At 54.6% G+C, this 25,199-nt stretch overlaps 3 protein-coding genes across 5 annotated transcripts; 2 read left to right on the top strand and 1 right to left on the bottom strand.

The window, feature by feature from the left end:
- The first annotated feature begins 999 nt into the window (after nt 1–999).
- Nucleotides 1,000–4,529, top strand: LOC111148606 (RNA polymerase II subunit H). 2 transcript variants are annotated; one of them, XM_022505319.1, is made up of 5 exons: nt 1,008–1,387; nt 2,338–2,421; nt 2,504–2,597; nt 3,135–3,218; nt 4,157–4,529. In XM_022505319.1, exons 1-5 carry the CDS (start codon nt 1,315–1,317, stop codon nt 4,272–4,274), a joined length of 453 nt encoding a protein of 150 aa, XP_022361027.1. In that variant the 5' UTR covers nt 1,008–1,314; the 3' UTR covers nt 4,275–4,529. The 2 variants fall into 2 exon arrangements, with proteins under 2 accessions (XP_022361037.1, XP_022361027.1); XM_022505329.1 differs by lacking the exon at nt 3,135–3,218 and having other exon boundaries at nt 1,000–1,387.
- Nucleotides 4,530–7,625: 3,096 nt separating this feature from the next.
- Nucleotides 7,626–11,654, bottom strand: LOC111151805 (thrombopoietin). Of its 2 annotated transcripts, none has more exons than XM_022510018.1 (5): nt 11,621–11,654; nt 11,257–11,384; nt 10,871–10,957; nt 8,764–8,931; nt 7,626–8,522 (listed from the first exon to the last, which is right to left on the bottom strand). In XM_022510018.1, the coding sequence occupies exons 1-5, from the start codon at nt 11,631–11,633 to the stop codon at nt 7,941–7,943; spliced, it is 978 nt and encodes a 325-aa protein (XP_022365726.1). In that variant the 5' UTR covers nt 11,634–11,654; the 3' UTR covers nt 7,626–7,940. The 2 variants fall into 2 exon arrangements, with proteins under 2 accessions (XP_022365726.1, XP_022365732.1); XM_022510024.1 differs by having other exon boundaries at nt 7,941–8,510; nt 11,621–11,633.
- Nucleotides 11,655–15,383: 3,729 nt separating this feature from the next.
- LOC111150438 (chordin) lies at nt 15,384–24,062 on the top strand. Its single transcript, XM_022507906.1, is given in 24 exon segments — nt 15,384–15,473; nt 15,475–15,532; nt 15,774–15,877; nt 16,365–16,494; nt 16,643–16,771; nt 16,869–16,968; nt 17,092–17,179; nt 17,542–17,683; nt 17,802–17,942; nt 18,028–18,110; nt 18,187–18,334; nt 18,486–18,592; nt 18,716–18,835; nt 19,463–19,619; nt 19,943–20,163; nt 20,663–20,776; nt 21,099–21,371; nt 21,461–21,554; nt 21,670–21,726; nt 22,015–22,118; nt 22,579–22,681; nt 23,140–23,294; nt 23,465–23,564; nt 23,825–24,062. Coding segments are annotated over 24 exon segments (2,871 nt in total). The 3' UTR covers nt 23,878–24,062.
- The last annotated feature ends 1,137 nt before the right edge of the window (nt 24,063–25,199 follow it).

The following is a 25,199-nucleotide window of genomic DNA, read 5'->3' as shown; positions in this document are numbered from 1 at the left end:
AGGGAAAGTGAAGGGGTGAGGCTCGAGGGAAGAGATGTCTAGGTGCTGGCGAGGCCTCCTGGAAGGCGGGCGCGGGGGTACAGAGGTCGCTTTTTCCTGGCAGGGCCCAAGGAGAAACTCGAGTAGCTCCTGACGTCTCGCCACCGTGGGGGAACAGAGGCGAACAGCCTGCTGGGGCTCTGCGTTCTCTTTCAGGGTCCGGAGGAGGATAGAGCAGAGGGTAGGGTGAGCACAGGGTGGATGGGCAATGTAGGAGCTAGTGCTGGGGGAGAGGCCAGTCAGTGCACAGGAAACCGGGAGTGTGCGGGACGACGCAGTACCAGGATGAAGGGGCATGTGGGAGGCAGAGGCAGTGCTAGAAAGGGGACAGTGTGAGAGGAGCCAGCACCCAAGAGGAAGGGGCAGTAGAAAGGAAGAGCCAGTGTCCGTGGGAGAGGACAGTGCCTGCATGAAGGGGCCCATAGACCAGCGTCCAGAGGGAGAAGGCAATGGTGTGGGAACAGGTAGTACCAAGCTGAAGGGGCAGTGCTCAGGAGGAGAGCAGTGCGATGGGGTTAAAGCCGGGCTGAAGGGGCGGAGTGGAAGAGAGTAGGGCCCAGGGGAAGAGGGCAGGTAGGGAGGGTACAGTACCAGGGGAGGGGACAAGTGTAGGCTTTCCTCTTCCCCATAGTGACATCATGGCAAATTCCCAAACTGGACGGACCCGGCTCGGGTGACATCCATCAGGGCCAAGCCGGTCAGGTCCTGGCCGGGCTAGGAGGCCTCAGTGCCAGCTGGGGGGACTGGGCTCTGCGCCCTGCAGGGTCAGCGCGTTGGGGGCGGAGTTCTCTTCTGCCCGCCCCCGGCGCGGACTGTGCCCTAGCCGGGCACGCAGACCAGCAGGGTAAGGCTTGGGCCGGGCTTCTCTGGGCCAAGGATCAAGGTCCCCGTGCATTCCAGTCTTCCCGACCCTGACTCTCAAGAGGGCGCAGTAGAGCCTCGGCGTACAGCTAGAAAAGGCACGACCTCGGCGGGAGGTGGAACTAATCATGTCCCCGCCCCTGGGGCGGAGTTATCCGGCCCTGAGACCCGCCCTAAACCCTGAGACCTCTAGGAAGGACTTATTCGGGGCGGAAGTTAGGAAGCCCCGAAAGGCAGGCGGCGGAAGTAGTGACGTTGCTGAAGGTCCGTGCGCATGCGTTGACCTAGACCCTTGCTGCCGCTCTTTATGCGCTCTTTCGCTTCTTCTGTCCTTTACTGCGAGTGAGGGGGAGGGTGTATCCATAGGCGTAGTCGCGCTCCCAATCCCTCTGCTACTCTCGTGGTCACCCTAGCATGGCGGGCATCCTGTTTGAGGATATTTTTGATGTGAAAGACATTGACCCGGAGGGCAAGAAGTTTGACCGAGGTAAGGTGTACGGAGACGTAGAGGCGGTTTAGAGGAAGGGGGTAGCCTCCTCGGGGACACGCCCCTGGGCCCCTTGTCAACCCACCCACGTGGCCTCCCCCTACCTGCAGTTCCTGATATAGGAATCTCCCTCAGGAGACCTTGTATAGATGAGAACACGGAGACCCCGAACGCGGCCTGGCTTCACACAGGCTGTGCCGTGTGCCGTGTGCCGTGTGCCGTGTGCCTGGATGGCCTTTTCTCATGGTGTTGGTAGACTGTGCATCTTTCTAATCGCTTCCCACTCTGTGGTAGTCGCTGTACCGTGCACCTTACACACACTTTGTCCTACCTATTCCTTTCAAGAGCCACCATGAGGTAGTTGGTGTCTTACCCATTTTGGTCCTAGAAGTTAAGTAACCTACCCAAGGCTGCACAGTGAAATAATCCGACTTCAGAGGCTATATTCTTGTATTGTCCTAAGAACCTTAGCTTAGAATTGACTGCTTGTTATACAGCTTTTTATTCTGTCCTTGGTCACTAATCATTCCTCTTTGGTGTCTCTTCCTTTGCCTGGAGACTGAGATGTTCTTCAACACAAACACCAGTTCTTAGAGTCCTGGTAATCCACTCAGCACAGCATCTGGCACAGAAAGACAAAACCTTTGGATGAATGAATAACTTGCCCAAAGTCAGTTTGTTTCTTAATCACCTAGGCAGGCCCAGAACCAGGATATTATTGATTGCCAGAGGACCTTGATTCTTTTCTGGGATTCTGTCCACTTGCCATACTTTTCTCCCCTGTCCTCCTGGCATATGTCTGCACTTCTTTAGGAGCAGATGAGAGGCTAGTGGATGCAGACTGGGTTAGAATGAGTGTTCAGTTACATATAATCCTTCAAAGTGGGGTCTGCCAGGTCTGCCCTGGGCCTGGCAATTACCTATGTGGCTCTTTCTCTGCTTCCCTCCAGTGTCTCGACTACATTGTGAGAGTGAATCTTTCAAGATGGACCTGATCTTAGATGTAAACATTCAGATTTATCCTGTAGACTTGGGTAAGTATTGAACACAGACAATAGCAGGAAGCTTTTTTCATTTCAGCTGTTCTTCAGCCTCAGAAAGTGCCATGATTTTCAGGTGACAAGTTCCGGTTGGTCATAGCCAGTACCTTATATGAAGATGGTACCCTGGATGACGGTGAATACAACCCCACAGATGACAGACCTTCCAGGTGAGGAAATGAAGAAGGGAGTACTTGAAATATGCCTGAGGACTAAGTAGATGAGTGGTATAGAAAGACCCTTATTTAATTTGTGGAATAAGTGATTATCAGTAGAATCTGAGCAACTGTAAGGAAATTGCAGCACTCAAGAATTCAGACAGCCAGGTGTTTATCCAGGGCAGTGATTACATGCTGTGGGTTGTAACTTACTGATGGCTGAAGAGATGACCACTCAGTGATCCAGGCTGTGTGAACCTTGCATCTTGGGAGAGAGTTTGGTGTAACGGAAAGGCTTTGGAGCTCCACTGAGTTCAAATCTCAGGCTTACCACTTACTTGTTGAATAGCCTTAACCTCTTGTAGCCTCAGTTTCCCTGTCAGTAAAGTACAGATGGTCACACCTTGCTCATAGGGTCGCTGGGAGGACTAAATGGCATTGTGTTTGGAAAACGTCTGTTAGAATGTTGACCCTTAGTTATCTTTTTTAAAGGGCTTCTTATTATTGTTAACTACTTTGAAGAATAACCTTGCCACTGCTGTTCCACAGGGCTGACCAGTTTGAGTATGTAATGTATGGGAAAGTATACAGGATTGAGGGCGACGAAACTTCTACTGAAGCAGCAACTCGTCTGTAAGTGCCATGGTCTTGTGAGAACCCTTGCCCCCCAGCCCTGTTCTGATAATCTGAGCTCTGCTATGGAAATTTGCACCACGCTTCATGTTTCCTGGGTTTGGTCTCTCTCCCCAAGGCACCTCAGATCTAGGTGATCTGAAACTGTTGTGGGAATAGTTTCCAGTCAGAAATGTAGGCTGCTCACTTGGCCCTTTGTCAGGACCTCAGGGCCCAAGGGTCCAAATGAGAAACTGGTGATCTTGCTATGTGAAGGGCAAAGGAAGGTTGCTTCCCTAAGAACTAGATGCAGCAGTAAGGGATTAAACTGCTAGGCTTTCTTGTTTTTGTTTATTTGTGTGTGTTTTGCTATTCTACAATCCAGTCCCTACTTCTTTGGTTTCCCTGCCCAACTGTTTTTCCTCCTCTTTAAAATTTTATTAAAACAATATATACCCTTTGTAAGAAATTTGAAAAGCAGAGAAGTAATGTGAAGAAGCAAAAAAAGTCACCTATAATTCCATACCCAGAGGGAATCTTTTATATAAACATTTTTGAATATTCTAGTTTTTTTCCTGTGTACTTTTTTCTTTGAGATTGCCTTGTTTATTACAATGTTTTATTCTGCTCTTTTAGCTTTAAGTTATGTAAAACAGATTTCCCCTTGTCCGTTTAAAGCTTTTCCTAAACATTTTAATAGCTGCATAACATTCCAGTAAATGGATATATCTTAATTCATTTAACCATTTCTGTCATCCTGGGTGTGTAGCAATTTCCACTTTTGTTGATAGAAAAGAACACCTCTTTGCACAAATCTTTGCATTCATCCTTCTCTGAATCTTGGTTCCTAATGACAAACGCTAGAAGAGTGCCTCCTTTTCTTAAAAAAGGGATGGAGAGCCACTGGGTCACTGCCGTTCCAGAGCTTAAACTCATGGGACTGGGGCCTTCCATTTCAGCTCTGCCTACGTGTCCTATGGCGGCCTGCTCATGAGGCTGCAGGGTGATGCCAACAACCTGCATGGATTTGAAGTGGATTCCAGAGTTTATCTGCTGATGAAGAAACTGGCCTTCTGAAGCACACAGGAAGCCAACCTTGCTGCTTAGTCACTCAGGAGTTGGACATCCTTTCGAGCCTGAGGAGCAGTTACTACTGACCACCTGTTCAGGAAAGGGCTGGCTGAGTGGACGGCCACTGGGGTGCATCTTTAGGTGGTCTGGACTCAGTGGACTCAACTTGCCTGTGAAAGACCCAATGGGAGAGCTTAAAACAAATCAGAAGTTGTTTTGTGTATATGATTTTTTAATTAAACTTTACCTTTTCAGACTCTTTTCCCTAGCTTAAAAAAAAAATCTTTTCTATTACCCTAAAATCTTTTTTTTTTCCAATTTGTCCGTGGTATATTTCTGGCCCACAGCCAGATGATCACATGTCAATGTAGGATCTATTCTGGCCTTTTGGTATCTGGGTTTAGGGTTATCTCAGCCTCCTGGTTGCCTATCCTCATTTATTCTCTAATGTGATTTTCTATCTGGGAGAGAGAGTATTGTGCTTTTGGCTCTTGAGGGCACCCCAGGCCCGGAAGATACCACCCATTTGGCATAGAATTTTGAATTGGCAAGGAGCCCTGCTTGTGTCCTTCCAACACTTTCAGTCTCTTAGGAAGTCAGATCACGTTGATTTGAATGAGTCACTTGCATAGCCTGGAAATGTTCATTTTTGTGGAAGCTTTGGGTGGAGGCTTTTAGATACTGGCTTGGGACCCGACTATGAAGAGAGTAGGAAGAGCGGATTTGGTGGTTGTAGGAACAGGTGGAGTAGCTAGGTGTCTGCTCTAAGTTCCATTGGTGACCTGGAGGGAGGGTAAGTGGAGCGGTGGGGGGGGGGTTCCTCACCAGTGACACTGAACAGGCAGCTGCTGCACAGACCAGTGAAGTGAACAGGGCAGCAATACCAATGAAGTTGGCAGTCCGGCGCCAGTACCCAGGACAATGGAGCAGCCTGACTTCAGTCACTAACTTAAGGGCAAGAACAAAATTGAGGAAGTGGTGATGCTTACTAGGACTCCAGCATATGAGCTGGCTCTTCAGCCTGGCCTTCGTGGTCTCTGAAAAAGTATACTGGACTCTCATTTCCCCTGAGAAATTCAGGGTAACAATCCAGAAAGATGGCAAGTGTGTATTAAGCAGTTTTCTCTTTTGATCTCCTGCCTTTGCCTCGGGAGCTGGTCCCCCTGCTGGGATGCCCAGGGGTATTTCCTTCCCCATCATTTTCAGGTCTTTACATGAGGTGTTAGAAATTGTATTTAGGGAAATGGGTTGAAAATGAATGATCTCTGCAGGGGAGGAGGAAAAGGTATTTCTTCAGTTTACTATGGGGGGGTAAAAGATACATTGGGGGTTGGGATGAATTTTTGTGGAATCCTAGAACTTTTACCTTTAGTTAGATTTTTGGGGGTGTTGGAGAAGGATGGATTTTGCTCAGAGTCTGAACCTAATTACAGTAATAGTTTGTGGGGTAGCATAGAGCACTATCCCGGCTGCCCTAGGGGCAGAAGAGAGAACTAGCGTGCTGTCGGATAGAGAGAAGGGTGTTCTGGTTCTAACAGGTTTTTTGCATTTTGTGGACAGGGAAGAAGGGATAGAATCAGCCTGAAGACATTTTGGGAAAGGTTGGGAACAGCTTAGTTCACACTGAAAAAGCCCATGAGTTATTTGCATTTGCCCTAAAGTAGGTCAAATGCCAATCCTGGATGTACTTAGCTGGCTGTATACGTCCTGCAGTTTTGCTGTCCTTGTCTCTCATCTGACTGTGGTGAGAACCCTGAAGCCTTTGCCTCTGGTCCCTTTGGCATGTCTTGTCCCGGTTGCTGACTCTTTCGTGGGCCACAAAGTTCTTCATTTGATTATTACATTTAGCCTAGGTTGGTATTTCAGTAAATTACAATTTCCACTTACATTCCCCCTTGATGGCATGCTGGAGTTGGTAGTGTGGAAGAGCTATTCTCTCCCACGCAAAAACTGACACCCTCTGAGATGTGAACACTTTTGAGCTTTGTACATTTGTCGATTCCTTCTCCATGGCAACTGTTCTGTCAGTGATGGGAGAGGAGACTTCTAAATTGGTCACCCCATCCAGGAGCTTTGGTTTTCTCCTCAGAACTTTTTAATTGTTGGTGTATTTCCTCCCTCAGGACTTGGACATCTTTTCTAATACACAGAATCACTGAATGATCTGTTGGACAGTGCACCACACTTGGGACCGTATGGGCTCTAGTCAGCCCAGGCTGTTTCTTCTTTTCTTGCTCACAGGCTGTGTGAGCATTGAACATGCCTGGCTTCTCTGAGACTGATAGCATCCCAACCTGACAGAGGTGTGTGAGCACTATAAAAGGTAACCTACATAAGGCTCCTGGCACACTGGCTTTCATTCTTCTATTTTGGAATACCTTTAGTGGTCCTGGGGTGTTTGTGGCAGTGTCTGGAACTCTGGGATCTTGGCTCTTTTACCTACATGGTAGTTTTTCCTCTCTGGTGGGTTGGGGGGAAGGAAGAGGAAAAGGCTTCTGTGAGTTTTCCTGCAGGAGCCTCTGGAGGTAGGGTTGAACTTTGCCGTGGAGATTTTGCTTGGGGCCCTATAAACCTTTTTGTAAGCATCAGGGCGGCATTTATTTGCAAGGCCCCATAAGCCTGGCTTCTTCTCTAGAGAATCCTTAGCAGAGTTCATGGTGGTCACATAGGGCTGCTTTTTGGATACTGTGGACTTCTGGGAATTGGGAAATGAGCCTTCAACTTGTACTTGTCCCTCCCGCTGTGTGAGCCCTGGGAGACTGACTCTTGCCACTTCCTGCACTTCCCCCTGACCTCCACAGGAGGGAGGCAGGAACCCGTGCCTGCTGAAGCTTCCCGCTGAGCTGCTGAAGCTCTCCCTGTTTGCTCAGCTGTCACATCCAGGTTTTGTCTTGACTAAACTGTCTGCACAGCCTTACCTGGGGTGTGAGGCTCTCCAAGGCTTCCTGTTAACTTTTTTGGAGGGGAGGGAAGGGGGAGATCTATTGCTCCCTGAAGAACCTCTTTCCCTTGCTTTTCAGTTAGCTTTTGGGTGTTCTTATTTCTTCTTTATTTATTTAGGCTCAGTTTTGTTGATTGTGTAGAGACAGCCTTTCTGAGAGACAATCTCGCATTCATTTTTCAAGAGTCAGGATCTCCTAAGAAAAGGAGATCAGAGTCTCACTGAGAATGACAATAAAGGGGATAAAGAGACTAACCTTAGTTCTGAGTAGAAAACTGAAGTTCTTTTTCCCATTTTCTGACATTAGCTTAGTGTCTATCTCCATTCAGAATTGTATGCAGAATCCTTTGCAGAATTGTATGAAAAAGAGCTCGTAGAGAATTAGTAAGTTGTAAATTTGTGCAAAAAATAGACCAAAGATAACTAGCTACTCTGGTGAATATTATTGATAGTTTAAAAAAATAGCTTCTGAAGTTTTACAATAGCCAGTGAAAAATGATCCCCTTTCCTGTCCCGTGTAGCCCCCTTTAGCAGGACTTGGGGTTTCAGGTGAAAGCAGGTAACCTGATATAACATGACTCCTAGGGCCTGGCTCCCAGAAAGGGAACTTTACATGGGTACAGTGCTGATGCTGGCAGGGCCAGAGTAACTTTCTCCTCCTGAGACAGTTTTGGAAGGGAGGGTGGGCTGCAATTAGAAGAGGACTGGTCCAGTTGGGTGTGGCAGAAGGGTTAGGAGATGGAGGTTGGAGCCGGTCCCGGAGGGGTGGGTGAGGTGGGTGAAGGAGAAAAGAGTGTGTATTGCCCAGTAGGAGGATGGGCTGGGGAAGGAGAATATCCAGGCCAGAGGTCGGGGGGCAGGGAGTCCATGCCTGAAGTTGCCAGAGGGATATCTGGGGCTCCTAGGGCTGTAGGTAAGGGTCCAGGAAAGAGTCCACGAGTTCCAATCAAGGGTCCGTGTGTCCTGTTTAGGTGTCCAGGCATTTGGTCTAGGGACCTGGAGGTCTGGTTCAGCAGACCAGGAATCTTGGCTCTGAATCCCTGCAGCCTCTTCAGAAGTCCAGAGCCAGTAGTTCTGGCGGAGACACTGGAGTTTGTCTCCAACAGTCCAGAAGTCCTGTTTGGGAGCTTGTACAGTGTGAGGAATAGAGAGGTATTGCTTGGGACAGCTGTCGTGGGTAGGGCCTGCTTGGCACAGAGGGTGGGCCCTACTACAAGCAACAGGAAGCGCACCTTTCCTCGGAGCAGTTGTTGGAAGGTCAGGAATATGGCATTGAGATCCTTGTGAGTTGTGGTCCTGCCCTGTGGAGGAAGCTGAGGGCAGAGGATGGGCCTGAGGCCAGAGACCTGGGCCAGGTATCATGCCTCCCTTGTCTCCAGGGAAAGATAAGGTGCCAGCACCCAGACTTTATGGCTGGAAGTGAGCACTCCTTAGTTGGCTCGCTGTGCTACCCTCATGATTCCCAGAATTCACCTTTCTGCCCTCAGGTCTCCTAAAGGGACGGAGTCAGCAAAGGACAGTTTCTATAGTCCCCTTGACGCAGGACTTACTTACCTGGGTTCCAAGGAGGCCCTGCAGGGCCCCAAGGAGGAGGCGGACCTGTCCAGAAAGCTGTCCCAGGAGGGATGAGAGGCAGGTGGGTCCCAGTTGGGTCCGTGCTGCCATCACTCCCTCCAGCAGAAGGGCTGCGGCTCCCAGAACGTCCTGTGCCTTGGTCTGCTCCTGCAAAAGAGACGGAAGGGAGACGCGGCCTGCTTCAAAGGGCATGCTAATAGCGGGTGGGGAGCCTGTAGGAGTAGCCAGCGGAATGAATCATAGGAGCTGAGAATTGGACAGGACCAAGGTCCCACCCAGCACAGGAATTCCTTCACAGTCTCCCGACAATTGGTCATCAGCCCCTGCTTGAATAACTCGTGTCCGGTAACCCAGCCTGGCCCTACATTTAAGTTCAGTCAGAAAAGCTCTTTTTCCCCCTTACACTATGTTGGAATCTGTGCTATTACAGTTTTTAGCCTCTTGGTTCTAGTGCTGCCAATCTACTCTTTCTGCTACAAAATCCTAGGATCATATGATTTTTTAAAAACTGAACGTAGAGATGAGACCGTCACAAAGATCATAAAGACAAAGGAAAGGGGTTTACTGATCAATGGCAAAGCTGGAACTGCAAGGGATCCCTAGGAATGCCCTTTGTCCCTGGCCCAGTACCCGCCCCCACCCCCCAGAAGACCTGAGAGGGAAGAAAGGGGATTCTTGAGGGTAGAAGAGCTCACCTTGCAAGGAGTGTTCCCTCCCAGGAGGTTTCCTGAGCCCCAGACTAAAGCAGGTCCAGCTACAGCACAAGACTTACCACATTTCTCCAAAGTCATCAGACAGGCTTTTTTTTTTTTTTTTTTTTTTAAGCCATTCCTCACATAACATGTTTTCTAACCTCTCTGTGTTCAGGTTGCTTCTTCCTTCTGGACACATGCTAGTTTCATATGGTCCCTCTGAATAAATTAGCATGTGTCTAGAGGAGGATATCCAGTACTCAACTTACTGTTAAGTCCAGGCCACTTAAAGGTTTTTAGGAATATTTCCACAGGGTGGGTGCTAAACACCTAAAGCCACCGAGAATCACTAGCTTTTCAAACAGCTGCTTTAATAGTGTTACCTGCTAAGTCTGAGCTTAGCTCATTCCTCCCAGATCTTGTTCATAGTAAGTTCTAGGGCCAGAAGTTTATATAAGGGGAAGTGGGGGCATCATGGCCTGGAAGCTGGAATAGGACCTTCCTTGATTACTTTGAGTAAATGTGGAATTTTTTGTATATCTCTGCTAAGTTTTACCTTGTTTTTGATCTAGCCTTTCAGCAATGTGAAACCTGATTCTGTCTCTTGTTATTTTACCTCTGCTTCCCAGTTTTGTGTCATCTGAGGATGACAGACCAGTCTTACTTCTTCATGGCAGCTTAAGTTTGCCCAGGAACAGGTCAAAAGCATGGCCATGAGAGACTTCTTCCTTTTTTTTTTTTTTTTTTTTAAGATTTTACTTATCTATTTGACAGAGAGAAAGAGATCACAAGTAGGCAGAGAGGCAGTCGGAGGGGGGTGGGGAGCAGGTTCCCAGCCAAGCAGAGAGCCCGATGTGGGGCTCTATCCCAGAACCCTGAGATCATGACCTGAGCTGAAGGCAGAGGCTTAACCCACTGAGCCACCCAGGTGCCCCACCATGAGAGACTTCTTTTTTTTTTTTTTAATAAAGATTTTATTTATTTATTTGACAGACAGAGATCACAAGTAGGCAGAGAGGCAGGCAGAGAGAGAGAAGGAAGCAGGCTTCCCACCGAGCAGAGAGCCCGATGCGGGGCTCGATCCCAGAACCCTGGAATCATGGCCTGAGCCAAAGGCAGAGGCTTTAACCCACTGAGCCACCCAGGCACCCCACCATGAGAGACTTCTATCCAGCTTTTCTGGGTGCTCAGCTTTGAATCTATTTTCACATACTGGGACCACAAGCCATCATCCAGAGGATATCATCACAGTCGAATGTAGATTAGTTTAAGGTGTCCACGCCAAAGGTGAGAGATTTTTAGGGAGCTCAGGGATTTTGAAGAAATCATGGGAAGCAGTAGAAAACCGATGAAAACAGGAGTTAGGGAAATCAGAGGAAGGATGGCTTTCTTACCTTCTGGGTTTTCCATTCTCCCAAGCTGAAGTCCACAGCAGGCAGCAGGACAGGTGTGGACAAAGGGTTAACGTCTGGACACTGGCTCTATCGAAAAAGATTGGTGGTGGGGTAGGGTGGAGAAGCTCAAATAAAGGAGGGGGTGTGTGGTGACCCAGTGACTAGGATAGGCTTCCATGAGTAATAGATATCCAGACCAGAGCTTTTAAAAGTAGACTAGATTGCAAATAGTCATCCTTGTCAAGGAGTGGTGATGGGGAGGTGGTGGTCTTACCAAGGACAATATGGGAAGAACAGTGATCAGATCAGGGAGTGGGAGGGAGTGATGGGAGTGAGGGTGTCTACCCAGGTAATGGATAGAGGGGAGAGTGCTGGGAGATTCTCACCAGTCTGCTGTGAAGGGCATGGGAGTCACGAAGCAGTTTATTTAGGAGACGTGGGTCACAGGCGGGAGGAGCCGGGAGGCACAGATCCAGTCTTGCAGTTAGGAGAAGCATGACCACGAGGAGCAGTTCTGAGATGAGGAGAAGTGAGGTTGAAAGGGTGGATAAGGAAGAAATCATTGTCAGGTGGTAGTCCAGAAATTCCCAATTAGGACCCAGACCTGAAATCCAGGGAATTTACCTTTCAGAAGCCTTAATCCTGGTGGGTTGGGTTCCCGCAGCCCTCCACCCTGGCAGCACATCTCCCTTCTCTTCTCTCGTTAACCCTGCTTTGATTTGGCCTGAGATCCCGCAGGAGTTTTCTTACCAGTCAGCTCCATTCTGGCCAGGCTGTCTGGTAGGAGTGGCTCCCTGGATGGGGCCTCTCCCCTGAATCCTTCCTGGGGCCATGGAGGCGGCTTGGGCTCTGGCACTTCTTGCACGGTGGGGCACAGGTAGGCTGAGGAAGAGGGTCTGGAATCTATCCTGCAAGTGCCAGGAATAATGAACATTTAATCAGGTGTCAAGGAAAAGACTGCCTGGCTGGGGGAACAGCTGCTGGGAGGGCATGAGATGCGGACCAGCCTCAAACTGCTAACGCTCTGCCTGCTCAGGTCTCCTTGCGATTACAGGGTATGGTGTCTCTTCTTTGTCAGGGTTCCTTAGTGGACCTGACATAGGGCTGCTGCCCCTGCCCCTGCTGAGAGCAGCAGGACAGAATATGGACACACACACACACACACACACACGTTGTAATTGGCCTCAAATTCTGAGCAACCGTAGTTGTTTGGTTGGAGAAAATCTGGGATGGAGAGAGGGAACCAGGAGTATTGTGGCATAAGCCTGGAGGAGAGGTTCGAAAGTGGGAAATAGGGTCAGGATGAGGAGCTAGCAAACATGCAAAGCATTGAGGGGTAGCTGGGGGAGTGTGGCTGAGGAGGGGACTTGGGGGAAAACAAAAAGGACTACTAGGGGTTGGTGATTGCAAGATTATGAGAAGGTGGTATGGGAGCAATTAACTGCTCGTTCTCTCTCCATTTACTCCCACCCATAAGCCTCTTGAAGTTTTTCTTTACACTCCCAGTTCTAAAATACTGGGTTATCTGAGGCGGAGAAAGTGGCTAACAGTCCTGGCACTTCCCACCTGAGGTAAAGTTGCCCAGCAATGGGCACCTGCTGAGTGAGACACCCAGCTCTCATGGCTTACCTCGCCTTGGACACCGGTGTCACCATAACCATCCCCTAGCCCACATCTTCCTCCCTGCCCCCTTTGCAGACCCCTTCTAGTTCCTTCACAGGACCCCCCACATGGCCTCCTCCTTCTTTGACAAGTTGTGCAAAGAGGCCTGCACCTGATTCAATATTGGGATTTCCTGTAGGTCTGTCAACATGCATGAGCCCTCCTCCCACTACCCTCTCCTTAGGCCCAGCTTCCCCAGTCCCAAGATTCAGAGCCTTAAACTAACCAGGAACGACTGGGTAAGAATGGAGATTGGGCCCGTGTCCAGTTTGATGCTACATGCCCTAAGCCCTAAACGCACCACCTTTCTTATCTTCTCCATGGGCACATGTCCCCTTTCCTTAGGGCCAGCCAGAACAGTGCTATATTCCTCCAAGTCTGTGATCAGTCCCTCAGAACCCAGCACCCCACCCCCTACCCCTGCTCTGTCCTGCTCCTCCCATTCTGGGAAGGCTACACTCTTCTCGACAAAGGTCAGTGCCTGTAGGTTCCAGTTTGCCTGCCCCTCCCCCAGCTGAGAGCCCAATTCTTCTTTCCTGTCCTTCCTACTCTCGATTAATTCCAAACTCTGCTTGCCACTCACCGGGTGGAGAAGGGCTCCAGGACCCAGGTGCACAGCAGGCAGCACTCTGGGGAGCCGATGGGTAGGAAGACACGTAGTGTTGGGGCACAGCCCCTCCACAGCAGTAGGGTCACAAGCCTGCCCCGGACACTTCTGTCCAATCAGAGAGCAGGGAGCCACCAGATACGGGCGAAGGCCGAAGGCCCCCGGAAGTGACGCCTTCTCCTCCCACCCGCACTGAACGTGGAGCCCCTGCCTGGACCATGGTCCACTAGCAGAGCCCAGCTCCTCCACCCACACACACCACAGGGAGGATTTCAACAGGGAGATCCATCTTTTCCCAGGAGATGGGAAACCTGGGACCTGGCTGGGGGAGGAGATGGGAGGGGAACAGGCCTTTTTTTCCCAGGAGAAATCTGGCAGGACGTTTTTTGTTCCCACGGAAGAGGCACGGAGATCTGGTTCTGGTTTTAGATTGGTGTGTTTTACAGTTCCTGACGGGCCAAATTTCTTTTCCCTGTACAACACACCTGCTCCTCAGACCCCCTAGTGCTCTTGCTTTTCCTGCCTTTCTCTCCTATAACCCTGTGGGGGTCGAGTCTTCGTCCCCCTTTCCCAGTGGGAATGTGGGTATTGCCTATATTGGGGAATGACCCTGTCATTGGTCAGTGTTATAGGAAAAGGGTTTGGACCATTTGAAAGGATTGCAAGGTGAGGGGGGCATGTAGGGGGTGGTTAGGCTGGGCTCAGGTGCCCCTCTGTGGGGGGGGGGCAGTGGCTCAGACAGCTAACACCATTTACCTCTGTGCCTGAGCTCTCCTGAGCTTGCCCTTTCTTCCTCTTCCATCTCCTACCATTCCGTATGTGACAAGAGGGATAACCAGGCCCATGTGTCCCTGTCTTAGGAAAGACAGCTGCTGAACCTCCCCCGCAAATACCTCCTGCTGGCCCCCCTCTTCCTTTGGCCCTGGCTCTAGTTCCTTTGCTTTCCCCTCAATCCCAGTCTCCTTACAGTTTCTGTCCTCAGGGGCCTCCTGGCCTGACCTTGTTCCCATCACCCCCCACCCTAGTTCTTCCCCTCCTGCTCCTCCTACCAAGGATGGGGCTGTCAGCTAAGGAGTATGGCCTAGATCCCGGAATTCTCCAGTTCAGCCAGACAAGATGCCTCCCAAGATTAGGAAGGAGGGTGCTGGGATGGTTGGGAGGATGGTGGGCGAATGGGTGTGGGAGGGGACAGGGAGGCAGTCATGACCAGGAAACCAAGACAAAGGAGGTTGGGGGTGGGATGGAGAGGCAGAGGGTCCCCAGGGTGAAGGGAAGAGAGTGAGAAAGAATGTCAGGGTGGGGACAATGATGGTTGGATGGGCCTGCAGATAGGTTACCGACAGGTTACCGTAGGGAGGGAAACACTGTCACAGACAGCAAGGGGACTCTGTTTCTGGCTAAGTCCCTGTCCTCTGGAACAGCAGAGTGAGGGAAGACCTCAGAGAAGAGATAGGGCCACAGGCCAGGCAGTGAGTGTGGGTAGTGTGGGGTCTGAGGTGCTGTGGGCCCACAGTAGGGCAGATCAGTTGATGGGCGTTTTTTCCACGTTGTCATCCTTAAAAGACAAGTCTTTATCTTTCCAGCAGGAACGGAGTACTAGCCCAGTGGCCGGCCCAGGCCTCAGGCCCGGCCTCTGCCCCTCCCTGGCCTGGGGCTCCCGTCTTGGACCGGACACGCACCTCCTGGTGCAGCGGCCCAGTGGCCGCCAGCAGCGGGGGGCTCCAGATCCGCCTCTTCTCCCCTCTTCGCGCCCCCTGGTCCCTCCCCCCCCCCCCCCCCCTCCCCTCCCCCTTCCCCTGCAGCCCCTCCTTCCTCCCCTGCCCGGTCCCAGCCCCTCCCTCCCCTCCCCCACTCGCGATCCGGGCCGCTGCTGCTGGGCCGGACCCCCCGGGCTCAGCCCGGCCCCTCGCCGAGCTGCCGCCGCCGCCCCGTTTGCTGAGGAGGAGGCCCCCGGCCGGGGCGCCGGGTGCGGGGCATAAAACGGGCCAGAGCTGGCGCCCAGGGCACTAGAGCCGCGTACGGCCCGGGTCAGCGCCCGCCCGCCCGCGCTCCTCCCGGCCGCTCCTCCCGCCCCGCCCGGCCCGGCGCCGACTCCCGCCGCCCGACGAGCCCCTCGCCGCACTGCCCGGGCCCTGGCCCCGGCCCCCTCCCGCCGTACCGCCCCCGGCCCGGCCTCCTCCCACCTCCCTCCTCCCTCTCCTGCTCCCTCCTCCCTCCCGCCTCCCCAGCTGTCCCGTTCGCGTCATGCCGAGCCTCCCGGCCCCGCCGGCCCCGCTGCTGCTCCTGGGGCTGCTGCTGCTCGGCTGCCGAACGGCCCACGGCACCGGACCCGAGCCCCCCCGCGCTGCCCATCCGGCCCGAGAAGGAGCCGCTGCCCATTCGGGGAGCGGCAGGTAGGTGGGCGCCCCGGGGGACGCGCGGGCACAGAGTCCGGCTCGGGGCAAGTCTGCGCCCGCCCGGAGGGGGCGCCGGGCGCAGGTGGCTCAGCGCGGCGGGCGGCCAGGAGGGTTGGGTGGGGGTCGCGAGGCGCGTCGTGGGGGGTTGGTGGGGGGACCCAGGGCCCGGCCAGCAGCGCCCAAGGCTGGCACACCGCAGGAGCGGGACAGCGGCCGCCAGCCAAGCCCGTCCCCGCAGGCTGCTCCTTCGGCGGGAAGGTCTATGCCTTGGACGAGACGTGGCACCCGGACCTAGGGGAGCCCTTCGGGGTGATGCGCTGCGTGCTGTGCGCCTGCGAGGCGGTGAGTGAGCCCGAGTGCCGTGGCCGGGGCCTTTGCGGGTGGGGGAGCGCTGGGGTCCCGGGATGTCGAAGTGGAGTCGGAGCTGCTGTGAGAAAACAGCGAGTCTGCAGGTATTTGGGATATGTAGCTCTATGGAGATATATATCTATATATCCATATGTATTTTTTTCCTGGCGGAGAAAGTTGGGAGGAAGCCCCCCTTCAAGTCTCAGGTGCTGACTGCTATTGATCGCTCACTATGTGTCAGGCTCTTTTGCCAACGGTTTCTCTCTCTCTGAACTCCTAGAATAATCCCGCTAGATACACACTATGACTTCCCCCATTTCCCAGATAAGGACCCTAAGGCCCAGAGAGGTGGGCAGTTTGTCTAGGGTCACGCGGCTTGTAAGAAGCAGAGCCGTCTGACTCCATGGGATGACCTTGCTCTCGTCCCGCGACTCTCCCCATCTGGCACTCACTCGGTTTTCCCCGTCTTCCCCACAAGCAGCCTCAGTGGGGTCGCCGAGCCAGGGGCCCAGGCAGAGTCAGCTGCAAGAACATCAAACCGGAGTGCCCAGCCTTGGCCTGCGTGCAGCCTCGGCTGCTGCCCGGACACTGCTGCCAGACCTGCCCCCAGGGTAAGGCCCGCTCCCTGGTGAGGGGAGGGTGGCTGGGCAGTGATACTTGGTCCTGAGCCAGCGGCTGGGGCGGACGGAGCAGCAGACGAAGGGCCAACTGGCCCTCCTCGTGCCCAGCTGAAGCCCGGGTTTCCCACTCCGGGCTTAGAGCGCAGCAGTCCTGAGAAGCCGCCAACGGGCCTGGCCTTCGAGTATCCCCGCGACCCAGAGCACCGCAGCTACAGTGACCGCGGGGAGCCGGGCTCTGAGGATCGGGGGAGAGGAGATGGACACACGGGTAGGTGTGGGCCAGGCAGGAACTGGAACTATAGCCCCCCCCCCCCCACTCCGTGGCCGCAGCGGGTGACAAAACTCCGGACATCTTTTCCTCGCAGACTTCGTGGCGCTGCTGACAGGACCTAGGTCGCAGGCCGTGGCACGGGCCCGGGTGTCTCTGCTGCGCTCCGGTTTGCGTTTCTCCATCTCCTACAGACAGTGAGAAAGGGGAAGGTGGGAGGAGGGATGAGCTGGGGACTGGGGAAGGAGAGTTGGGAAAGGCTGGTGGAGCAGTTCCTGGCCCAGGCTCAGAGCCCATGCTCACCGGACCCTCATTCCCAGGCTGGACCGCCCTACTCGAATCCGCTTCTCAGACTCTGCCGGCAGCGTCCTGTTTGAACACCCTGCTGCCCCCACTCAAGATGGCCTGGTGAGATGATGCCATTTACTAGTGCTTATCCAGTCTGGGCGCTGTACTGAGAGCGCGCTCTGCATTGTCTCTTTGGGTTCTCACTGCAGCCCCGTGAGAGGAAGGCACTGACATTATGATGCCCATTTTACAGATGAGGGAAACTGAGACTCAGTAGCAGAATATGCTTTGCACAAGGTCACACAGCTAGTAAGTCGCTGAGCCAGGATTTGGACCCCAGCATCTGGCTCCAAGGCCCCTTCTTAAGCTTCCTAGGAGGGCACGGGGCTCCTTCGCATATTCCTTCTTCACCAGAGCTGGGTCTCTCAGCTGGCCTGTGTTGCGTAAGGTCTGAGTGGGGCCTTCTTGTCTCTCTGCTCCAGGTCTGTGGGGTGTGGCGGGCAGTGCCTCGGTTGTCTCTGCGGCTCCTTAGGGCAGAACAGCTGCATGTGGCGCTTGTGACGCCCACTCACCCCTCAGGGGAGGTCTGGGGGCCTCTCATCCGGCACCGGGCCCTGGCTGCAGGTGAGGGGAGCACAGAGCCCCTGGACATGAAGTTCTATGTCTTCTGTATCCCCAGGAATAGAATGGGCTGAGGAGGGGACTTCCTGATGGGCTCTCATGGTCCTTCCTTCTCTCCCAGAGACCTTCAGTGCCATCCTGACCCTAGAAGGCCCCCCACAGCCTGGCATAGGGGGCATCGCCCTCCTCACTCTCAGCGACACGGAGGACTCCTTGCATTTCTTGCTGCTTTTCCGTGGACTGCTGGAATCCAGGAGTGGGGGTGAGTGGGATGGGGCAGGCCATGTGAGGAGTGGAGGGAGAGCACCGATCCCTCAGAGGCCTCCTCACATGTGTGGCCCTTGCAGGACCGGCCCAGGTGCCCTTGCGGCTCCAGATTCTATACCAGGGGCAGCTACTGCGAGAGCTCCAGGCCAATGCCTCAGTCCAGGTGAGTGAGGGTCTGGCTCTTGCTGCCACCTGCTCTGGCCTCTTGCTGCACCAGCTACACCTTGCTCTGTCCTCAGGAACCAGGCTTTGCTGAGGTACTGCCCAACCTGACTGCCCAGGAGATGGACTGGCTGGTGCTGGGGGAGCTCCAGATGGCCCTGGAGAGTGTGGGCGTGCCAGGGCTGCGCATCAGTGGACACATCGCTGCCAGGCAGAGCTGCGATGGTGAGGCAGGGTGGGCCCTGGCACCCTGGGCACACGCCACTGACAGGCACAGACATGTGGCCAGGGTGGGTATGGGAGGAATCCTGGGGGCTGGGGAGGGATGAACAGCCATGGGGCAAGCTGGCCTCCACCTTTCTGGTCCCCCCTGCAGTCCTGCAAAGCGTCCTTTGCGGGGCGGATGCCCTGATCCCAGTTCAGACGGGGGCAGCCGGCTCAGCCAGGCTTACACTGCTGGGAAATGGCTCCCTGATCTACCAGGTAAGAGTCAGCAGCTGCCCGAGATGGAGGGCAGCAGGGCGGGGTGGGGCTTCGGCCTGCACGGTTCAGGCCTCCAGCCTTCTCTGCCACTCCAGTGTGCCCTCCCCTACTGTGCCCCCCCAGGTGCAGGTGGTAGGTACAGGCAGTGAGGTGGTGGCCTTGACCTTGGAGACCAAGCCTCAGCGGAGAAACCAGCGCACTGTCCTGTGCCACATGGCCGGACTCCAGCTGGGAGGACACACAGTGAGTGCTGTCTGCAGAGCCAGGCCGTAGGCCGTGCCCAGGAGCTAACAGCGCAGGGGTGTGCAAAGCCAGGTTGGATGAGCGGGGAGGTTCAGAGTCAGTCACTCACTAACAGGTTCTTTCATGGACGCATTGATTCCCTGGGTGCATTTTTAGGGAGCCTCAGTCTAGGGACTGGGATACAAAGAAAATCAGATGTGCCCCTGTCCTCAGCCGTGTCACATCAGATGGGAGGCAGAGTTGGCTAGGGAGACGATGTCATTAGAGATGTGATAATGAGTGCCGCTTACCGAGGCTTTCTCTGTGCCACATACAGCACTGATTGCCTTCCTTGTATGATTTTTGATCCTCACGGTTCCCATTTTACAGATGATGAAGTGAAGGATCAGAGAGGTTAAATAACTCTTTAAGACTTTTACATGGGTAGGAAGTGGTGGAGGAGGGACTCGAACCCGGGCTCACGAGGTGCTTATCTAGTTACGCATGAATGTTGGGTGTAACATGGGGCACAAAACACGGAAAGGCATTCAGTATCTCGGGCTTGTGTGAAAGCTGAGGAGGGCTTCATCTGGAACCTGGCAGGCTGCAGCTAGGGCTCTCATCCTTCCCTGCCCCTGCCCCTCGCAGGCTGTGGGTGTCTGCCCTGGACTCGGCGCCCGAGGGGCTCATATGCTGCTGCAGAATGAGCTGTTCCTGAACGTGGGCACCAAGGACTTCCCAGATGGAGAACTGCGGGGGCACGTGTCTGCCCTGCCCTATAGTGGACACAGCGCCCGCCATGAGAGTGAGTGCCCCAGGGCTTCGCCTGCCCTCTGGTGTCCTCAAATCTGGGACTTGGGTGCCAGGGGCCCAGAGCCTGGTGTGTCTTTCTCTGTGCCTGAGCCCCTGGCTGGCATCTGGAGAAGGTGGGGGTGTAGATGGTGCCCCTGCTGGGAGACCCTCTCCATGGCCAGGGCGCAGGGGTCTAAAACTTGCTGCCCCCCAGCCCTGAGCCTATGGACAGTGTCTGCCAACGTGTGGAATGAGCGTCAGGGGAAGACGGGGACGAAGGGAGTGGCTGCTCTAGGCTACCTCCTCATCGCTCACCTCTCCTCTGTTTGGATCCAGCACTGCCCGTGCCCCTGGCAGGAGCCCTGGTGTTACCTCCTGTGCAGAGCCAGGCAGCAGGACATGCCTGGCTCTCCCTGGACACCCACTGTCACCTGCACTATGAAGTGCTGCTGGCTGGGCTTGGTGGCTCCGAACAGGGCACTGTCACTGCCCACCTCCTCGGGCCTCCTGGGATGCCAGGGCCCCAGCGGCTGCTGAAGGGATTCTATGGCCCAGAGGTGAGGACCTGGTGGGGGAGGTAGCTTCGAAAAGATCTGCGGGTTTTTTTTTTTTTTTTTTTTTTTTTTTTTGAAGCATAGAGGGTTGTGCAGGCCTGTGGCTGGTGTGGGGGTTGGAGAGCAGGTAGCCTGGTATGGCAGAGCTGACCTGGGCTGGGAAGTCAGAAAGCCCTGGCTATGAGTTTGACTCAGCCTTTTAGTATCCATTCTCCTCCCTATGTCCCTCTCTGGCAGGATCTCTTGAACCTCCAGGGGAGCAGGTCCTCCCCGAATGGGGGTGGGCTGCGGGGACTTGGAGTCAGAGACCCCGCAGCCCACCCCCATTGAGGGGGACCTAGTCAGAGACCCGGCTTCTGAGCTCCACACCACTGCTAATGGGCTGCACTTCCCGGAAGACTTTATTTCACCTCCCCTTGTCTCAGTTTCTCATCTGTGAACTGAGAAGGGGAGGCATAGCTCCAGAGCGCCTTGTTCCCACCCCCTCTCCTGTCTCTCGCAGGCCCAGGGCGTGGTGAAGGATCTGGAGCCTGAGCTGCTGCGGCTCCTGGCCCAGGGCACGGCCTCCCTGCTGATCACCACCAAGGGGAGTCCCCAAGGGGAGCTCCGGGGGCAGGTGGGCAGGCAGCGTGGGCCGCTGGGGTGGGTCAGAGTTGGGCAGGCACTGTGTGCTCTTGCCTGAGTCACTCACTCTCTCTGAGCCCTGGGGGTGGTGGTGTCACGTTGCCTGGCTGGCTGGGAGGATGAAGCCTGACAAGTGTCAATGACAAGGCTGGCAGCAGCTTGCCCTGTCCCTGGTTGCTGGGGGGAGATTTCTGGTGCTAATAGCATCTTCCTAGGGGTACTCAGAGGTCGAGGTGGCTTGGGCAGGTGGGCTGGCCGCTGGTGGAGATGCGAGGGGGAGCCCGGGCGCTGCCTCAACCCATCTCTCCTCCCAGGTGCACATCGCCAACCAGTGCGAGGTAGGCGGCCTGCGCCTGGCAGCGGAGGGGACTGAAGGAGCGTGGGCGGCTGGGGCTCCCGATGCAGCAGCTGCGGCACTGCCCCAACTGCCCGCTGTGCTGGGCCCAGAGGCTCCCGCGTCAGCCAAACCAGGCGGCCCAGGGCGCCCGCGAGACCCCAACACCTGCTACTTTGAGGGGCAGCAGCGCCCCCATGGGGCTCGCTGGGCGCCTAACTATGATCCCCTCTGCTCGCTATGCACCTGCCAGGTAGGACGCAGCCAAGGGCGCACTGAGAGGTCTGGGTTCTGGGGCAAGCCAAGTCCCAGTCAGTCCCCCACCCAACTCTCTCTTTGCAGAGACGCACAGTGATCTGTGACCCCGTGGTGTGCCCGCCGCCCAGCTGTCCCAGCCCGGTGCAGGCACTGGACCAGTGCTGCCCTGTGTGCCCGGGTGAGTGTCCCACCTGAGTGGAAGGGGTAGTGGAAGGTCCACCGTGAGGGATGAGGCCTCTGGGGAGGGAAGGGGTTGGCCATTCTTGGTCTTCACTATTTCTTTGGCCCCACAGAGAAACAAGATGTCAGAGACCTTCCTGGGCTCTCCCGGACCAGAGACCCTGGAGAGGGTGAGCTGGGAGTCTGGTGCAGGGATGGGGAAATCCAGTGGAGCTGATGGGTGGGACCAGGAGGGGTACTAAAAAGTGAGAACATATATGGGAGTGAGTAGAGGGAGGCTGAGGGGCGCAGATTCCAAAGGACATCTGGCAGGCTTCATTAGAGTAGTTGGTCTGCAAGTGGGCCCTGGGGTCAGATTAGTGTGGGGTTGGCCCGAGACTCCAGCCTTGATTGTGGGCCCAGCCAATGAGCTCAGTACTCATGGCAGCTGGGCACTGTTCCCCCCCCACACCCCCCAGGCTGCTATTTTGATGGTGACCGGAGCTGGCGGGCAGCGGGTACCCGGTGGCACCCCGTCGTGCCCCCATTTGGCTTAATTAAGTGTGCTGTCTGCACCTGTAAGGTATGGCCGCCCAATCCTATCTGGTGCCATAACCCAGCAGGGGCTGTGTAGATGGGGAGGGGAGATGGGGATGCTGAAAGAGGAAGGCCCAGCCTTGGTGAGGAAGGCTCAAGGATGAAAACACTAAGAAAAGTCCTTTGAGCTTGGAGAGTCAACTTCCTGCAGGAAAAGGGAAGGGCTGACATGGGGGTGAATTCTGGCCCTTCCCGCTGACTCGCTCCGTATAGCCCTGGCCTTTTCTGTACCTCCCTGAACTCCCCTTTCCATTCCCATAAGCAGATAGGGGAGTGGCTGCTTTGAGGGGCTGCCATGAGCATTTGCGTTCAGGTGTAGAAAGCACCAGTCCAGGCCTCTGAGTGAAGGGCCATGGAAATACAACATCTGAGGGACGGAAAAGGAGAGGGAGGAAGCAGGAGGCTCCCCTTCCTTTCTGACACCCTCCCTCAATGGATCCCTGCAGGGGGGCACTGGAGACGTCCACTGTGAGAAGGTGCAGTGTCCTCGGCTGGCCTGCGCCCAGCCGGTCCGTGCCAACCCCACTGACTGTTGCAAACAGTGTCCAGGTGAGGGGGATGGGCACTGAGGCTTTCCTTGGCAGGTGAGGTGCTTCACTGCCTTGTCCTGGGTGAGAGGGTGCGTGGTGAAGGCGGATGGAAGGGACTTCTCAGTTAATTCAGCATTTACTGAACCCTGTGTTGCGCCTAGCCTGGGGCCAGGGCTCTGAATGCGGTTGGAAAGAATGTGCATGGGTTTATTAGTGGGCTGTGATGGGTTCCGGTTACTGCCCCATCCATCCATCCTCCCTCCCTCCCTTCCCCACTTCAATCCAACTATCCAATCATCTATTCATCCTTCCTCCCATACATCCATCTTCTCATCTAAATTTGTCACCTACTAAGTACCAGAAACTGCTAGGTGTTGGAGATTTAAAGACAAATAAAACCTGGGTCGTCCTTGCAGAACTCACATCTGCTGAGCTCTTCCTCCCTCCCTCCCTCTCTCTCTCTCTCCCTTCCAACAGTGGGGTCAGGGGCCCACCCCCAATTGGGGGACCCCATGCAGGCCGATGGGCCCCGGGGCTGCCGTTTTGCAGGGCAGTGGTTCCCAGAAAGCCAGAGCTGGCACCCCTCGGTGCCCCCCTTTGGGGAGATGAGCTGTATCACCTGCAGATGTGGGGTGAGTGGAGAGTGTGCCTTGTGTGAGGTGGGCAGGGGGGGCCTGGCCTAGAGTGGGGAGACCTTTCCGGGGAGGGCAGGCTCCTGGGAGTGGGCCTTCCTGAAGAGGCTGAAGGCTGCTGTGTCCCTGTGCCCCTGGGTACCCTCAAAATCTGCTCTGTTGTGCACCAGGCAGGGGTGCCCCACTGTGAGCGGGATGACTGTTCATTGCCACTGTCCTGCGGTCCAGGGAAGGAGAGTCGCTGCTGCTCCCACTGTGCACCCCGGCGGCGTGAGTGAGGGGCCTGTTGGTGGGCTTGGGGAGGGAAGGCAGCACCCACCTCCTGCCAGGGAGGGAAGGTGGCTCCTGCCCCCTGCCAGGAGCTGCGCCATCTGCTTCACCAGTGCCCTTCCATTCCGCCACACGGCAGCCTTGTGGACTTGGTCTTGACTACTCTTTCTTTACAAACGAGATTTCTGAAGCCCAGAGGAATTAGGCAGCTAGACTAAGGTCACAGAGCTCCAAAATTTACTCCCTTCTGTCTCCAGCAGCCCCAGAGACCAGGACAGTTCCAGAGCTGGCGAAAGAAGCCGAAGGCTCCTAGGGAGCAGCCGGAAGGCCGTCTGACCAAGAGGACGGGGCCTGGGCTAGGGGAAGGACTGGCGCCAAGGACCCTGCATTCTCCTATGGGAAACCCAGTGCCTTTGGCCCCTCTTTTCTGCCTCTTCTCCCTCCCCCCACTACCTCTGGTAACCACACCTCCACAAGGGGAAGGGGCAGCCAGGGCAGACCAAGGCCACAGCCACTCGGACTCCCGCCCTGTCACCTTCCAGCCTCTGCCTTGGAAACCCAACTCCTTTCTTTCTGTACATAATGTCACTGGCTTGTTGGGATTTTTTAATTTATCCTCACTCAGCACCAAGGGTCCCCCCACTTCACTCCTGCTGCCCCTGAGCTGAGCAGAGTCATTATTGGAGATTTTTGTATTTATTAAAACTTTTTTTTTTTTTTTTCAGTCTCAGGGTAAAAGTCGTTTCTTTGTGACCAGGGACCTGAGTGGAGAAGGTCTGAGAGTGGGAGCCCTGGCTCCAGGGGCTTCCCTCTGAGTCTTGGGGAGCATGAAGAGACCAGAGAGGGAGAGGGGTGGCACCGTCGCTGGCTGGCCCAGATGCTGCAGTGGGGCTTGGGACTGTCTCTGAGATGGACCAGAGCCTCAAGAACTCAGGCAGCCTGACACAAATGTGGTTTCCCCTGGCCTACCCGTAGATGGCATTTTGCTGACCCTGTGTTTTAAGTGGCTCCAAAGAGAGAAACAAAAGTACCACCAGCCTCTATCTTCTTTGTCTCAAGGGAGGCAACCACACCCCTGTTATTCTTTTCTGGAAATGAATTGTGTTCCAGACCAGTTCGGGGGCAAATCTGGATCAGAATCGACTGGAATCAGCCTGGTCTTGTTCTTGGCTGAGCTTATCTTGGGACCAAGTGCTGTAGAGTAGGATAGGACCCTTCCCCCCACCTCCTCTTCCTGCCATCGGCAACCAGACATGCCTGCAAAGCTGGGGTGAGGGAACGAAGGGTGTCAGGATAGAGAGCAAGCAATGTATGTATCTGCAGATCTATCTTCTATATAAACGATGCGGGATAAAGTGAGTATGGCATTTTATGACCTAGTTGGGTATTGGAAAAGGGCGATCATAGCCTTCTTGTCCAGGGTGAGGCGTGCCCTATGTGCTTAAGAAATTATTGTCTTCACCCAGGGAAGCTCCAGTTCTGTTAACTAGCTGAGTTACCGAACCTTCAGGAGTCCTTGTTTCCTTTCTGTAAAAGTCCTATTTCCCTCACAGGATTTGATCAGAGCCTGTGACTCCCGCAGCTCTGTGCCCGGCGAACATTAGCAGGAAAGGCACTGTGACTGAGGTAGGGTTC

Source organism: Enhydra lutris, unplaced genomic scaffold (genome assembly GCF_002288905.1).
Source record: "Enhydra lutris kenyoni isolate GAN:26980312 unplaced genomic scaffold, ASM228890v2 scaffoldscaffold2, whole genome shotgun sequence".
Classification (NCBI taxonomy): domain Eukaryota; kingdom Metazoa; phylum Chordata; class Mammalia; order Carnivora; family Mustelidae; genus Enhydra; species Enhydra lutris.
Note: the sequence above shows the minus strand (reverse complement) of the source record. Positions and strands in the feature narration are given on the sequence as shown.